At 42.8% G+C, this 15,284-nt stretch overlaps 1 protein-coding gene across 1 annotated transcript in view; it reads left to right on the forward strand.

Moving 5' to 3' along the window:
* The window catches only part of RNF213 (ring finger protein 213), a gene marked incomplete at its 3' end in the record, with an annotated part of 236,290 nt that overhangs the window by 94,308 nt on the left and 126,698 nt on the right, over positions 1-15,284 (forward strand). Inside the window, 5 exon segments of the mRNA XM_042447563.1 lie at positions 692-875; positions 2,408-2,581; positions 4,247-4,405; positions 5,070-5,701; positions 13,093-13,258. Of these exon segments, the coding sequence (XP_042303497.1) occupies positions 692-875; positions 2,408-2,581; positions 4,247-4,405; positions 5,070-5,701; positions 13,093-13,258 (1,315 nt within the window).

The following is a 15,284-nucleotide window of genomic DNA, read 5'->3' on the forward strand; positions in this document are numbered from 1 at the left end:
AGTGGTAGAGAAGCACCCAGCCGTTTTCCTATAGTTAGACACATTGAGACAAGCATCCTGAGGGGACCACAGAGGTCCTTCAGGATGACATCCTTCCTGTGTCTCCAGTTAGGGGCAAACAGCTGAATGCTTCTGTGGCATTCCCTTTGCTCGCCACCAGTTATGAAATGGCTGTAGCAAAGAAAAGATGGAGTTTGGAGGTTGGACAAGACATGTCATAGTTACACATGTGCAATACATTCACAATCTAAAATCTCAACTATAGTGTGCATGCTTGCTTGGTAGTAAATGTGATCAGTTTGTAACCAAATAAGTCATAGATTAAAACCCCTTGGATTGTTTTGAAGCAATTTATGTACCACCAGTAATTCTCCATAAGTAAATTCTGTTTATTTACATTCCTAAGAAATGTGAAAGTCAAAGTCAACATCAGATATCCTCTTTCCCCATATCTTACATGTTCTGAGATGTTCATTAAACTGAATGAACTTCTCTTGCTGAACAAATTACCCTGTGGGAAAGGAAATATTCCAGTCTTCACCATGAGCAGTACTGTGACAGCAAGTAGAAGGAATTGGGCTGTACAAAAACTGAACAGCAATCTTTTCACAATTTAAAACAGTGTAGCAAAAGGCCAAATAAGCCTGTGTACTGTTCTATAATATTGAACATGTTTTTATGTCTTCTTTAGAAACATTGTAATCTCCTTAGCCTGATATCTGCTTATGACCTAAACAAGCTTGGCAAACTTATATCTGCTGTCATCACAAAATCATGGCCAACTGATAAGATGGGAAAGACTCTCAGAGATGTGGAAGATGTGCTAAATCATCTGCTTGTCTGGCCAGACATCAAACATATTTTCACATTTAATGGTATGTTTAACATTTAACTAGTAGGAATTCTGGTACTGGGAGAGAATCTTAAGGAGCGGCTTCTAAGATCTGTGATGAAATTGAAATCTGGTGTATTAGTTTGTTTTCATTGATCCTTGCAGTGAAGGACTAACAGTAGGTTGTTACTGTTATGTGGTGGCATATATCCTGTCTTTTTCCCAGTCTGGGACTCAAGGTGGCTTGCAAAAGTTAAAACAGATACAGCTAAAAAATTCACATCATCAAAAAATTGAAAACCTAAACTAACACTAACATTAAGAACAGTTATAAAACATGGTGAGTAACCAATATAGGATATTGTGAAATTTCTGCAACCGGACTTGTTTATCTCGGATTGGCCTTTTTAGTCATCAATGCGCTTGTAGAAAATGTGGGATGAGACCTTCCTGAATCTTTGTTCGCGAAGAAAAGCCAGAGAGGGAGGGAGAGAGAGACATTGTGAAATGCCCTTTCTTCATGAGCAATTAGCCCTCAAAGCCCTGCCACAAATAAATAAATACTGTATATAGTCATGTATAAATCTAGAAATTTTAGGGAAAAATTGACCCCAAAAATCTGAGTTGATTTAACCTTGGATCAATGTAAGTACTGTACTTTAATTCTTATAAAAAAGGAGTCATCCCTTGGTGAAAGTCAAGAGTGTTACCTGTTCTGGAAACCTTGCCCACCCCCCCTCCACTCTCTCATCCATCCAGTCTTTAGGATGAGCACAAACCGTTATACCTGCTGAAATTTTGTAAATACTTTAGCATTGTTTTCCTTTGCTTAAACCCTTTGTTACATGCCCTTAAGTTTTTCCCCCTTAACTTATCAATGGGTTATATCAAAATCCATAATTTTGGCCTCCAAACCTGCCCTCAGCTTATATGTGAGGTCAACCTATAGTGATACAGCAAATAAGTCTTCATCTGTCTGTGAAAGGATAGCAAAGAGGGTGTTCATCAGCTTTGGAGCATCTAGACCCTCTCCTGTGTCCCAGCAGATATACCTGTGAGGCTGGTGAGATAGAGAATGGCCTTCACAGAAAATCTTAAAAACAGAGGCAGGTTCATATGGGAGAATATGATCAGTTGATCTGGACCTGAGTCATCTAGGACTTTATAAGTCATACCCAGCACTTTGAATTATATCTGGAAACAGACCCCAAGGCAGTAGAGCTGTTGCAACAAGGGAATTGTGTGCTTCCTGTCACCAGTTTGGGATAATAATGCATTACCTGAAGTTTTCCAAACATTATTGCAGGCAGCCCAAATAGAGTGTGTTACAGTAATCCAAACTTCCTGTAGCTGTCATACTTTATTTTTTTATTTGAAAAAAATAATAATGAATTACAGTTGTTTTAAGTTAAGTGGCAAAATGAAATATTAGCTGTTGAAACATGGATGAATTGAGAAATACTCAAATCGGTTTATCTTGTATCTAGTTATTTCCATGTTAAATGGAGAGAAAGCTAACTTGAGCAGTTTAAAGCCCAATGGTATTGATTCTCTGCTTGATTGTACTCTTAACAGGTGCAGATGGCAACATTTTGGAGAAACTTACTGATGAAGCTCAGGAGCTAATGGCTGTTGCTGACTCTGTATATATGGAAGTTTTATTGAACCTTGAAAAAGGCCAAATTCTTGTCAGACATTTGGAACTAGTTGCAAAGTACAAGAAACAGTTTCTGTCCATTTGTGAATTGAGTAAGTTTGTGCAAATTCTGTCCATTAGTGAATTAAGCAAACAGGTTTGCATATGCACACACACAAACATACATATAGAGGAAAGATGGTAAAATGTCATGATGCCACCTAATTAAAGCCAGTCTAATCATATATTTAGTTTAGCTGACTGGTAGATTAATACATAGTTTTACATTTGTATGTTGATTGCTTTTAGCTGATGCAGGCTTGTGACATGTTGTGATAAGCATAATCTAATTTGAAACATTTCCCCCGTTCATGAAAGAGTGTTCCAGTAAATGTCTTGGGCTGGAGCATGTGCAGGAAAAGGATTGGCTTTTCCCAAAGAAGCAGAAAGGTACTGACAAATTGTGGTGCCAGCTGGTACTCTGTAATGGCCACCAATTGCAGCTGGAAATTGTGTGTTGACTCAATTGTTGTGTCAGTTCATATATGGAGGAGCACGGCCTAAAAAGTGAATGTTTTGAGAGGGAGTGGATATTTAATACGGAGCAGGAAAGAAATTATTAGCTCCATAGTTTCTTGGATATACAGTAGGGGTGAAACAGATGGGAAGGAAAAAGCAGCTCAAATCTGCTTTTTCCCAAAGCAGTTTGAATCTCCACTGACTGCACCAGTTGCTGCCAAGGTGGCCCAAATGTGTATGGCTCAACTGCATGGTGTGGCATCAAGCTGCACCACTGGTTTTTTTTGTGTGTTTTTTTTGTGTGTTTTTTTTTTGTTGCTTCCCCCACCATCCATGTGCACTATTGCACAAACACGCCGCTGGTGACTGCCTGCTGCCTAGGTGCCATCCAGTTGAATGGCTGCCCCCTTTGAAAGGCCACACAGTCACACATCAGAACATCGGTGTGCCCTGTAAAACACTGGCAAAGCACAATCCCCCCCCCCACATGCCCTCTTCATCCTGCGCCCCCTCTTGTAGTGTCTGGTCTGTGTATGTTCTGCTTATATCCATTGGAGGTGTCACACTTTTATTTATTTTTTGCTTTGCTACCCTGACCGCTTGAGTACATTGGTTCTGTCCTTTTTTTTTAATGTGCTCCTGCATCAGGGTGTTTATATTCAACTTTAGAATTAGGAAAGATCACTCCTTCAGAACCACTCTGGCATCGGGGAATCTATATGCAACTGCAAAGGTGTGCATTTCCAGGCTAGGTGAAAATATTCCAGCTTCTTTTTGCTCCAAATTTTAGCCCCAAAGTGCAGCTTCAACGCATTTTCTACTCAGTTTGGAGGTGTGTGTCATCTAAACATCCCACTTCCAAAGTGGTTTGAAACCGCTTTATTTGGCCTGTGTGTTTCACTTGTGAAATGGAGCAGAACAATATGAAACAGGACTGAGGGTGCTAATTACCCCTTAACTTGAGACCTCAGCCAGCAGGCCTGGACACTGGAAAATATCAAAGTACAAGAGTTTGATTGTCTTTAAAAAAGCTTATTTTGAGAGCTGATAAATCTTTACTTAAAGACCTAGAGCTAAATTCACTTGCAGTCCCAGCTAACATAGACCAATGAAATCAACCAAATTTAGCTTGCATTGATAACAGTAAGTCTGCCCTAGTTGGAATTTGAACATTCCATTTGGCTCCTAATATTATAATAAAAAGGACAAATTGGGAAGAATTTTATATGACTCGGTGTAATTATCCATTTTCATTTCAGAATCCAGGAATCTTCCATCTGGGGAAATACCAGATCATAAACTGGAGCTAGGAGAAATGCTTGATTTGAGGTTTCAAGAATTACTTACTATCAAAAAAGAGAAAAAACACTTGGGATCCCTCCTGGACATGTGCAGGAAGGTGCAAGATTCTGTAAAAGGTGATTTTTAACAATATGAATGTTTTCCTTTGCAACTGAGTTCTTCTTTGTTCCTGAAGTTTGGAGTTGAAATACAGCAGGATGTGAATGAGAAGGAAATAGAAAATAATATTTGAAAAGCAGAATTTTCTGTGTAGGAAAGTGGGGAAAATGTAAACTACTGTATATGTTTGACTATAAGTGAATCTCATGTATAAGTCAAGGGCAGGTTTGGGGGCCAAAATTAAGGATTTTGGTATGACCCCTGGATAAGTCGAGGGTAAAAAGTAGCATCGTGTAACAAAGGATCTAAAGGATGAAGCAACAGAAAATGATGCCAGAGAACCTAAAAAGTTCCAGTAGGCATAACTGCTTGTGCTCACACTAAAGGCTGGCTGGATGAGAGAGGGTCAGTGCTTCCAGGACAGATTACACTCTTGCTTTTCACCAGGGGATGGTTCCTTTTTTTAAAATAAGAGTTAAAATACAGTACTTACATTGAGCCGTGGATAAGTCAACTAAAGTTTGTAAGGTCAATTTTTTACATACATTTCTAGACTTATACATGAGTATATGTATTATTTTTGGCATTAGTATTTGGTGGTATGATATGAATCGCTATGAAGAAAACCTGAAAGGTTAAATAATTTAAAAATTAGTCCCGTTATGACTTTTTTTTTTCCAGTGAATATCGCTGAAATGGAGGAGAAGCACAGTGAAAATCTGGCCTCAAAAGCTTTGAATGATATTGTGAATGTGAGGCATTCAAATTCTAATAATATTGATAAAATAGAGACCTATTACCATCTAAGTCCAGCCCTGAAGAGCATATCTGGAATTGTGGACCATTATAAAGACAGCCATGTCTTCCAGTATTGCTGGGAGTGGGCAGCCAAACAGCTGGTAAATGCATCTGAGGATTTGATCGATGAAGAGCAGATTGATGAGGAGAAGACTGATGAAGAGGAAATTGACACATTGGATCTGGATGAAGTGCCTCGCTGCTTGTTTGACCCTTGTTACAGTGAATTCCGTAGGCTTTATAATAGCCTAAAATCTGGGGAGCTCATGTTTGCTGAAGTGGATGCTCTCTTTAAAGACTTTACTAACCATTATGAGGAACTGAAAAAGGATTTTCAGATTATGTGTGATCTCCAGTCTCAAGATAGAGGAGAATGGGTCTATGAAAGGATTCAGCAGATCCAACAGTACCATGAATTGCATTTGGCTGTCGACTCGGCTAAGGTTATTGACAAGATCAGAGAAGGTTTGAACCTGTCTGGTAACTTCCAAATTCTGCAACGTTTACTGTACATTGTAAGTACATCTGTTTCTAACCACAATTCAAAAGGCTGCCCAGGCAACTAAAATGTTTTGAAAATGTACTTCTAAAACCACAAAAATGCATTTTATATTGCAGTTTTTAGCAGCAGAAAAATGTCAGAATAGGTAAATTTCATGTGGGTTGGGTGCAATATTGTTCACTGATCTAGGCAATATAGTTCACTGCTTTAGGTACTAAATTTTTTTCAAAAAAATTCAGTGTGAATTTTATAGTACTAAATTCAGGGCCTTCTCTGTCTTGGTGGCATCTAATTGTTCAGATATGAAAGATATTCTCTGTTCTGTCCAGTAGGAGATAAGATATTTTTAAACTGAGCATTTCCTCGTGGAATTGAGCTGCCTCCTTTCTCCTTATGGTTATTTTTCCCCCTCTGCAATGTTGTAAGCATATTTGCTTCTTAGAGAACAGAAGAAAGGCTAAACAAATGAAAAGAAGGTGACAATCTAAAGTGCTGCTTATCTCAAATGTTTCTGCATCTGTCTTGAGGCCCCTAGTTTTTTATCCTATTCTCATTACCATCTTAGTCTTTGAAGAGATAAATTTAGTCTTCCTTTGCCTATCCCCACCCCCACCTCGTTTTAGTGCTGTTAGCCATTTCAGAGTGTTTTGCTGGTGGCCATGCAGAACTTGTTGAAACCATGGTTCCAACTATGATTGGCTACTGCTTTTCTTCCCAGTAGATACTTAGTTGTTCAGGGCTTCTGAATGTTGTAGGATGACTATCACAGCATAGTAATGAGCGGGCTTTTGTGACAATGCATCAGCATCCTGGAGGAACAAGTGTTGTTCCTTTTGCAGAATGGCTTCCTCTTTCTATCTTTGTTTCCATGTGTGTCCTTTGCTTCTGTTGTTGTTCAATGTATGAGAGCTGGAGTGGGCTCCCTTCCCAGTCCACTGTTTCATTATCCAGTGGTAAAATAAATTTTATGCTTACTATACAGTATAAATTTATTAGAGCAAGAGAGAGTTTACTAAATCTTTAAAGGGCACATAGTGAGTTGTTCAGGAACAAGCAGGCACAGAACTTATATAGAAAATGAACCTCCAGAAGTTTGAAAGGTGTAATAGTATAATGAAAGCTTAAATTTAGCCCTTTCATTTCCTGTTGAAACATTATTAAATTCACTTTACCTGGACAGCTGCTGCTGGCTTAGCAGGCAGCTGGGCTCATGATGAACTTGAGAAAATACAGCTATACTGCCTTGGCAGTAAGAAGTCTCATGTAACAGTCATAAAGTTAACAAATCCATCAGGTGGTCTAGAGCAAAAGTAGAGAAATCCAGAGCTAGGCGTTCCTCAATCTGTACTGAAGGTATTAAAGATTTTCAGGCTTTCACTTCACTGTCTGAGGAAGAGGTTAGAGAAGAGTTGATCCTGAGCAAAGATCGTAAAGCAAGTTTTTCAGCTTGAAACCAAATTTATTTAATAGGAATGTGCCTGACTTTCTGGGATTAGGTATATTCTATTCTGTGGAGCTCGAGCATAGCGGATTTTCCCTTATGCAGGAGGATCCGGAACGGATCCCCCGCGTAAGGAGAGGGATCACTGTACTTGTTCTCTCTGTTGCTTATTCCTCTGCTGCTGATCTTAATTCTGTTAACTTTCCTTCTCTTATGACTCCTGCTTACCATTGCAGTCTAATACATATTAGAAGTCTTCCTCCCTCTCAACTTCCTTTTGCCTGTTCCCTTTGGAATTGCCAATCAACTGCCCTCAAGGCAGAAGCAATCCATGATTTATTTATTTCTAGATCCCTTAATCTCCTTGCCCTTAGTGAAACCTGGATTTCCCCTCAGGACACTGTTACATCAGCTGCCCCTTCATTTGGCAACCTTTCTCTTACCCATTCTAGTCGCCAAGAGGGTAGAGGTGGGGGAGTTGGCATTTTTTATCTAGTCAATGCCAATTACAAGTATTATCGTTTCCGCCAACTTTTCATTTGAGTTTCTTGCTATTAAACTTTTCTCACCTCTTCAACTGTGTGTTGTAGTCATTTATCATCCACCTGGTCCATCAGCCAAGTTCCTCTCTCACTTTGACTCTTAGCTGACGTATTTCTTGTCAAATGAAGTCCCAATCCTAATCATGGGGAACTTTAATATCCATATGAACGATCATAATAATCCTACAGCCACTCGTTTTAGTGCTCTGCTATCTTTGGTTTGGAACTCTGCACCAGGTCACCTACTCACTCTCTTGGACATTGCCTTGATTTAGTTTTGACTAAAAAATATGTACTTTCTGAATACATAGTTACTGAATTTCCGTTATCAGACCATTATCTTATTTCCTTTTCCCTCACTCATTGCCCGCCGCCTCGCCGGATTATTCGGTGTTCTTTTTGAAACCTCCACTCTATGAATCCTGAGGCATTTGGCCAGGCACTGGATTCTTTGGCCTGTTACAGACGGGCTCTTGAGGCGCCCCCATCACGTGCTAGGGGTTGGCCGAGGACCTAGCGTCCACACCGGCCTCACCCTAGCACGTGACGGGGGCGTAATAATGGCGGCGCCCTATACACACAGGTGCTGCCATTATTATGTGTCGGACAAATAGCGTCCGCACGTCGCGCTGCGCTTATGACGTTGCGAGTGCGCCATTGGCACCTCACGGCGTCATAACCTCACCGTGGGAAGAAGCGCCATTTTGGGGCTTCTTTTTTGCTCCGCGCGGGAGCCGTGCGGTTTGGCTGCTACGGCTCCCTCGCGGAGCAACCAGCAGCGCCGGAAGCCCACCGCTTTTAGGCGGTCTGTAACGGGCCTTTTTATCTTCTTTAAGTCTTGGCAGCTCTGTGGACTCAGCTGTCTCTTTATTTAACTCAACCTTATCCCTTACTCTTGACAGTTTTGCCACTTTACTGACTCGCACTGCTTCTTCAATTAAGCCACAGCCCTTACTTACTCTAGTTATTCAGTATCTCCAATCTTGTTCTTGAGCAGCTGAGCATCTATAGAAAAAGTCCAGGGAATTGACTGACTTTATTCATTATATATTTGTTCTTTCTTTTTATTTGCATGCTATCTCCCTGGCAAAACAGAATTATTATGCATCACTAATTAGTGCTAATGAGCAACGGCCTCAGCATCTTTTCTCAACCTTTAATTCTCTGTTAAAACCCTCATCTCCATCAGTTCCTCCTTCATTTTCTCCCAACGACTTTGCTTCTCACTTCACTGCTAAGATTGATTTAATTCATTCTTCTATGGAAGTCCCCAGTTCGTCTCTTGTTGCAGTATGTCAGCCATCCATATTGTTAAAATTTTCCACTTTCCCCCCATTATCTCTGGATGAACTAGCTAAGCTGGTGCAATTGTCTGACTCATCTACTTGTTCTCTTCATCCTATTCCCTTTTGCCTATTAAGTTCGGTTGTTCCCTCTATTCTCCCTACTCTTCTTTCTATTATTAATCTTTCTCTCTCTACTAGTTATTTTCCTTCTGATTTCAAACATGCTTTGGTTTCTCTCATTCTCAAGAAGCCCTCACTCGACCCGCTTTCCCTCTCTAATTATCGGACAATCTCACTCCTGCCTTTCTTTTCTAAGGTTCTAGAACGTACTGTTTATTCTCATTATCTAGAATTTCTTTCCACTAACTCTGTAATGGATCCTTTTCAGTCTGGCTTTCATCCATTACACTTGACTGAGAAGCTCTTGTCAAGATTACTGCTGATCTTCCCTTGGCCAAATCGAAAAATCTCTATTCTGTATTGATTCTTCTTCATCTTTCCACTGCCTTTGATACTGTTGATCATGGTCTTATGGTGGATCTGCTCCAGGATCTTGGATTTTCTGATTCTGTTTTTAACTGGTTCAGATCCTACCTTTCTGATCGGTCATTAGCTGTGATTGCTTCTCTGCTTCTATGTCTCTGTCCATTGGCGTTCCACAGGGCTCTGTTTTGGGCCCATTGTTATTTTCTCTATATACTTTGTCCCTAGGTAACCTTATTGGCTCCTACGGTTTTCAGTATCACTTATACGCTAATGACACCCTACTGTATTTTTCCATTCCGGAACTCACTCTGAATGTTGAACAGTGAGTGTCATCATGTTTATCTGCTATTTCTGCATGGATGCTCCGTCGGTGCTGTAAGCTCAATATGGATAAGACCAAGCTACTTGTTTTACTGCCGAAGCCAACTCTGCATTATTCATTTTATATCACAGTTAGTGGCACTAACATTCAACCTGTGAAGGGAGCGCGTAGTCTTAGTTTCATTTTCGATTCTTCCCTTTCATTCGTTCCTCAGATTCAGGCCATGGCAAATTCATGTCGTTTCTTTCTTTATAATCTTGCGAGAATCAAGTGTTTTCTTTCAGTTTTTACTGCTAAGACTTTGGTTCATGCACTGGTCATTTCACGCCTGGATTACTGTAATTCTTTGCTAACTGGGCTTCCTCTTTCCCATCTTGCCCCCTTGATTTCAGTACAACACACTGCCGCTAGGATAATTTTTTTCGCCCGCTATTATGATCATGTCTCTCTGTTATTGTCATCCCTTCACTGGCTCCCGATCCCGTTCAGAATCCATTATAGGTTGTTATTACTAACTTTCAAAGCCCTTCACGGTTTGGCCCCCACCTACTTGTCAACACTTGCTTCCCCCTATCTTCCTATTCATGCTCTGCGCTCTAGTGATTCGGGGCTGCTGATTCAGCCAAGGATTTCCTCTGTCCCTACTCAGATACGCCCCTTCTCCCATGCTGCCCCCTATTTTTGGAATCTTCTTCTCATGAATTTGTGGACCATCACCTCTCTAGACTACTTTAAGTCTAAATTAAAGACTGTGCTATTCAGGGAAGCATTCCAACTTTCATTTTGATTTTTGTCCATATTATTTGTATTAATTTATAATTTTACAGTTGTTTTAACCTTGTCATAGTAATATTTTATTAATTTTATAATCTTGGTTGTGGTTTTAGATTGCGCACCATTACCATACTTTTGTTTTTATTTTGGATTGTTTTTCTCCTTTTTAAAGTGCTATGTATTAATAAACGTAATAATAATAATAATAATAATAATAATAATAGCAATTCAAAGGGTAAGTGATCTAAAATGGACAGGAATTTTGACTCAGAAAACTACATAGTGTTCTACTCAGGAAATGAAAAGAAATGAAGAAATTTGGTGGCTTTCATAATCCAGACAGATGTAGCAAAAGCAGTCAAAGTCTACAATGCAAAATCATACCGAATCACGTCAATAAGGCTTCAGGGAAAACCTATAAATATTATCACAATCCAAGTACACTCGACCCTCCTGATTCACAGGGATCCGTACTGGACTCCCCCTGTGAATTGGAAATATCGCAGATAATCAAACCCCATTGATTATAATGGGGCCACGCACTCCCACACAGGCCCCATTTTGTCTTCCCCATTTGCCGTCTGAGAAGGACCAAAACCACAAATCTCAAGTCTGTGAATGTGGAGGGACGAGTTTATATGCACCACATATGCAGAAGAAGAAGAAGAAAATGAGAGATTCTATGATCCAGTCCACAAAGAAATTGACCACACAGGATTGTTTGATATTAATAGGCAACTGAAATGCTAAAGTAGAAAGCAAAGAAGACTCAAAAACTGTTCGATGATTTGGACTAGGAACAAAGAAATGAAGCAGGCGAACAACTGATAGAATGTTGTGAGGCCAACAACCTGTTCATTGCAAATACATTCTTCATATAACTAAAGAGAAGACTGTGCACATGGACATCACTACATGATCAGTACAAAAATCAAATAGATTACATAATTGGAAGCAGAAGATGGAGGAGTTCTGTTTGCAGTAACACTAGACCAGTCACTGACGGTGGCACAGATCATGAGGTAAAGGTGAAGAAGAGAGAAAAAAACCAGTCATAATACCAAAATGTGACCTGATGAACATATCAACAAAATTTACAGATAATGTGACAAACATATTTGCTTTATTAAACATAATCGATTGGGAACCAGGGAAGGTATGGATAGAGGCCAGGGACATAATCAAGGAAGAATGCAGAAAGACACTATCTGTGGCCAAAAACAAAGAGAAGAAACAGTGGATAACAGAAGAAATACTTCTAGCTGTAAAGGAGATAAAAGAAGCAAAAGAAAAGGGAGACAGTAACAGAACCAGAGCCACGAATGCAGCTGTTAAATAACTAGTGTGCAATGGTAAAGATAATTACTATAATAAACAATGCAGAAAAATAGAGGAAAACAACAAAAAAGGAAGAATGAGAGACCTCTTTCACAAGATCTGTGAACTCAAACGGGAATTTAAACCAAGGGTGGGGATGCTCTACGATCAGAAGAGGAACATAATAAACAATCAAGATGAAGTAAAAAGACAATGGAAGTAATACACAGAGGAGCTATAGAAAAGAGACAAAAAAAACCAACAACTAATGACACTCGGAATGAAGAACCATATGAAGATGAACCCTCAATTTTGTAAAATGAGGTGGAAGTAGCGCTCAGAGAATTTGGAAATAATAAATCACCAAGAATAGATGATACCCCAATTAAGCTTCTACGAACCACACAAACAGAATCAATTCCAATGTTAATCAAAATATGTCAACAAATACAGAAAACAAAACAGTGGCAAGAGATTGGAAATGATCAGTATACATCCCATCGTTGTGATACCAACATACTTAGCATTTGCTTGCACCATTATTAACTAAGGCCCATGACAGATGGGCCCTTTGTGGTGTGGCGGCGGCTCAGTTAGGGTTAGGGGCTGCGTGGCAACCATATGGTCCCTAACCCTAGCATGTACTGGCTGCAAAATAATGGCAGTACCCCATGTACACAGGTGCCACCATTATGACATAATGGATGCATATGATCTGCATGTCGTGCAGTGCCAGTTATGTCATGAGTGTGCCATTGGCACACTCGCAATGTAACTATAGTGGCGGAAAAGACCCCGGTTTTTCTGGGTTCTTTTTCCTTTGGAGTGAAGCTGGCTTCTCTCCGGAGGAAATTAGGCCGCTGCCAGCCCGGACTTACCAACAGGTATGTACCAGCCTAAGTAACTTTGTTACTCTGCATTGAGACCACTCCCCATGCTTCCTATTCACCTACCTTTGAACTCCCATCAGTCTCAGTTTTATCAGTGGGGTCAACTAGACTGGCAGCTTGGAGTGGGTGCCACTCTAACCCTGATCTACCTCTGATCAATGCCAGGCCACAGTCCTAAGGACAGCAGCTGGCACAGTCCAGAAGGGACCGCTCACAAGGAGCAGTTTTCCCCTGCTCCCTTTGCAGCCGGCTATGTTTTTGCAAAGTTGTTTTCAGGAAACAACTTGAAAGTGAAAAGGCAGGATTTGCAGAACATTAAGTTTCATCCATATAATTTTCTTTTCAGACTGATGAAATTCAGGCCTTTGCAAAAGAAAAGCTCTCCTCCATGAGTCCTGCATTGGTGCATGCTAAAAAACTACTGCAAGGAATCACTGAACCCCGTCGTAGATGCCTTGAGGAGCTTGCACTTCGGAGGGATTTTGTCAACTGGGTCAAAGAGGCTTTGGAAGGTAGGACAAATGTACATCTGTTCTCTTTGGAGGTTACTGGGCAAAAAGTAACAGGCAATAATTTTATAATACAGTGCTGAAAAAATACATACAGTGCTCCCTCGGGTTACGAAATTAATTCGTTCCGCCGCGGCGTTCGTAACCCGATGCATTTCACAAGCCGAAAAGGGCTTTCCGTTAGCACTGGCAAGCCGCGCGTTTGAATTTCGCGCCGAAAAAAAATTCGTAACCCGAAAAAACCTTCGTATCCCGGAACAGTTTTTTCCAATGGAACTTTTTCGTATCCCGGAAATTTCGTAACGCGATCAATTCGTATCCCGGGGTACCACTGTATATGCAAATGTATACAAAACCAGCTCTTTTAGCAGCAGAGAAGGGGCCGAGCATCCTGAACTTGGGTGGCTCCGCCCACTCGGCTCCTGGTAGGCAGGTAGGAAACAAAGAGACAAAGGCATGACCGGGGCTCTGGCCCCCCCGCCCTTGCGGGCGGAGCTACCCAGGAACCCCAGTCTTCTTCCTACCTCACACCTGGTAGGACGTATTTCATCCATCTTCAGATTTTTTCATCGCTGGCTCCCCAGACTCGCCTGGCTCCCTTTTCCTCTCTCTCCTCTCTTTCCTTCCCTCTCTTACCAAAAAAAAAAAGATAAAAACAGGCCCCTTTTCCCTACCTCCTGCCTTTGTTTCTCAACCTCCCACTACTCCCCCCCCTCCAGGGACATGGCTACCGACAGGGAGGCCAGAGCCACAGGGGAGCTCGCTTCCACTCTGCCCGGGCCAGCCCCGGTTTGCCGGCTGCTCGCCGAGCGGCATCACCAGCATCGACCCTGCAAGTGGAAGCGCGCCTGCAGCGACAGGAGGAAGCCCTCCCTTCCGCTGTCAGGACGAGGGACTCCCAGACGACCCAGGGGTGGTCGGAAGAGGGAGAGCCCTCACCTGCGACCGGCAAGGAGGACGTGAGTAACTCTCCCCCACCGCCACAGTTGTTAAGGTGGTTCAAGGCCTTCCTAGAGCAGGAGGCTTCCTCCACCTCCAGGACAACCCAGGGACGGGTCGAAGGCGCCGGCTCGCGCGCTCGCGAGGCCAGCACCTCTGCTTCGGGGGCAGCCACTTTCCTGGGGGGGGGGCGCTCCTTATGTGGCCGGGGCCCATGCCTCCACAGACCTTTTTCCCCGGCGACTCCTTTCCGGGCGGGTGGGGGATGGCACTGGGCTTCCCCCCTGGGCAGCACAGGCCACATGCAGGCGGCTCATGGCGGCCGCCATGTTGACCGGCCGTCGTCCCACCCACTTCCGGATGACCCGGAAGTACCCCAGAGGTACCATGCGGCCGCGCATGGGTGCCGCCATCTTGGCCATGCGGCCGCCGATGGGCACCGCCATCTTGGCCGCGCGAACGCCCATGGCAGCCACCGCCCTCGCCAGCCAGAGACCAGTGCCCGCCGACTCCTTACCCGTGCGAGGTCGGCGCCAGCCACAGCTGGGCGGGCAGACTCCTTTGCCAAAGAGGCCCCCGCCGCCGCTAGCCACCTCCAGGCCACAGACCAGGCCAGAGAGGGGCTGGGGCGCAAAGCTCCCAGAAAGCGGAGCTCCCCAACCAGGGATACAGTCCCTCCCCCAACCAGACTCCCTTAAGCCAGGCAGGGGCCGGCGATTCTGAGGGGGATGATGAAGGGGCTTCATGCTCCTCCGATTCGGAGCACTCTATCCTCCCACCATCCAAGCACGCTAGATACACCAAGGTCTCTAGCCGCAAGCGCCCTTGCACTGCGCTGTCCTCCGAGGATGAAATCCCGGAGGACACTCACATCCTCTCAGCCTCTGAGGCAGAGGAGGGCGAACTGTCACATGATGAAGGAGACAACAAGTCAGACCCCCATTTGTCCTCTCGTCTGTTTAAACAGGAGGACTATGTGCCGCTTATAAAAAAGACAACCAAGACCTTAGGCCTTGACACTCCTACGGGCCAGGCCACTCCTGCCCCCGACTCAGACCTACCCAGGATGAGTGAGGATTTATTCCCAGTG

This window comes from Sceloporus undulatus, chromosome 2 (assembly GCF_019175285.1).
Source record: "Sceloporus undulatus isolate JIND9_A2432 ecotype Alabama chromosome 2, SceUnd_v1.1, whole genome shotgun sequence".
NCBI lineage: Eukaryota > Metazoa > Chordata > Lepidosauria > Squamata > Phrynosomatidae > Sceloporus > Sceloporus undulatus.